Source organism: Austrofundulus limnaeus, unplaced genomic scaffold (genome assembly GCF_001266775.1).
Source record: "Austrofundulus limnaeus strain Quisiro unplaced genomic scaffold, Austrofundulus_limnaeus-1.0 Scaffold1963, whole genome shotgun sequence".
Taxonomy (NCBI): Eukaryota; Metazoa; Chordata; class Actinopteri; order Cyprinodontiformes; family Rivulidae; genus Austrofundulus; species Austrofundulus limnaeus.
This window is the reverse complement of record NW_013954365.1, coordinates 3,657-4,742: the sequence shown is the minus strand read 5'-3', so window position 1 is coordinate 4,742 and position 1,086 is coordinate 3,657. Positions and strand designations below refer to the sequence as shown.

The window sequence follows — 1,086 nt, the reverse complement described above, 5'->3', positions numbered from 1 at the left end:
ACAAGGCTCCATTGACTGCCATTATAATTCATTAAACATTAATATTTCAAAAACTATAAGTTTTACAGGCACCAAAAGGCATAGCCATCATTTGGTACAGGAGCTTTACAGATATAAATTCAGTGCAAACTGAATGTATTAATGCTTACTTTATTAAAGTTAGATTCTTAAAAATGTTATAATAAAACCTTTTTATTGACAGTATTTGACAGGGAGAAGAAGCCACACATGAGCAGATATAATTCTTGACAAACAGACATAAAAAGCTGATAAAAACCAAGCCTCACCTGTCCCAGACACTGTTTCCTCCTGACAGAGCTGCGGCTGTACAGTCTGACTGACAGCCAACAGGCAGCGTGCTGGAAGGAGGCCAGCAGGAAGTGGAACGTCTCTCCCCACCGACACTGACCTCCTGATGCCTTCAGAGCCTGAGTCTTCCTCCTCAGGACCACCTGCCCCAGCTGGTGCATCTCCACGCTGATGAAAAAAGCTTCAGAGCACAGAGAGAGTTAATAATCCAGGTTTCACTGACACACTGACACAGGTTTGTTTTATCTGTTTATGATTTTAACTTTCTGTGTGTGTGTGTGTGTGTGTGTGTCTGTGTGTGTTCCTCGTCTCCTCACAGGTGTCTCAGTATGTTTTGTTTGTTTGTGTTTGCAGCAGTCCTGAACTTGTCTCCCTGCCACATGGCCCGACTGCTCCCTGTGTGTTTCACTCCCTGTGTCCGTACTTTACTGCCACGTCGACCTTTTCCTTGTTAATAAATCAGTTTGTTTTGACTCATAGTGTCGGCCTGCTTCCTGGGCCCAAAGCATTTTACAACTGCAACACAGTGCAAAAAATAAACACAATTTAAATATTAATGTTTGCCATAACTGAGGTCTGCAGTAAAATGAGGCCATAGTTACACCATCTCAGTAACTAAAATATCACATCCTAGTTTTTTATTTCTKATCTACTTTTTTAGATACATTCAGCTGTAATTAGTTATTACTAGAAAAAATTACAGCCATCCATCGAATATATTGTTTCATGAGTTGAAAATATTAAAACTCTATGATTTGTTTGGTTATAATATTTAAC

The 1,086-nt window shown here is 39.7% G+C and overlaps 1 protein-coding gene across 1 annotated transcript in view; it reads right to left on the bottom strand.

The window, feature by feature from the left end:
• The window catches only part of LOC106536767 (tandem C2 domains nuclear protein), a gene marked incomplete at its 5' end in the record, with an annotated part of 8,610 nt that overhangs the window by 5,803 nt on the left and 1,721 nt on the right, over positions 1-1,086 (bottom strand). Inside the window, 1 exon segment of the mRNA XM_014034092.1 lies at positions 288-490. Within this exon segment, the coding sequence (XP_013889546.1) occupies positions 288-490 (203 nt within the window).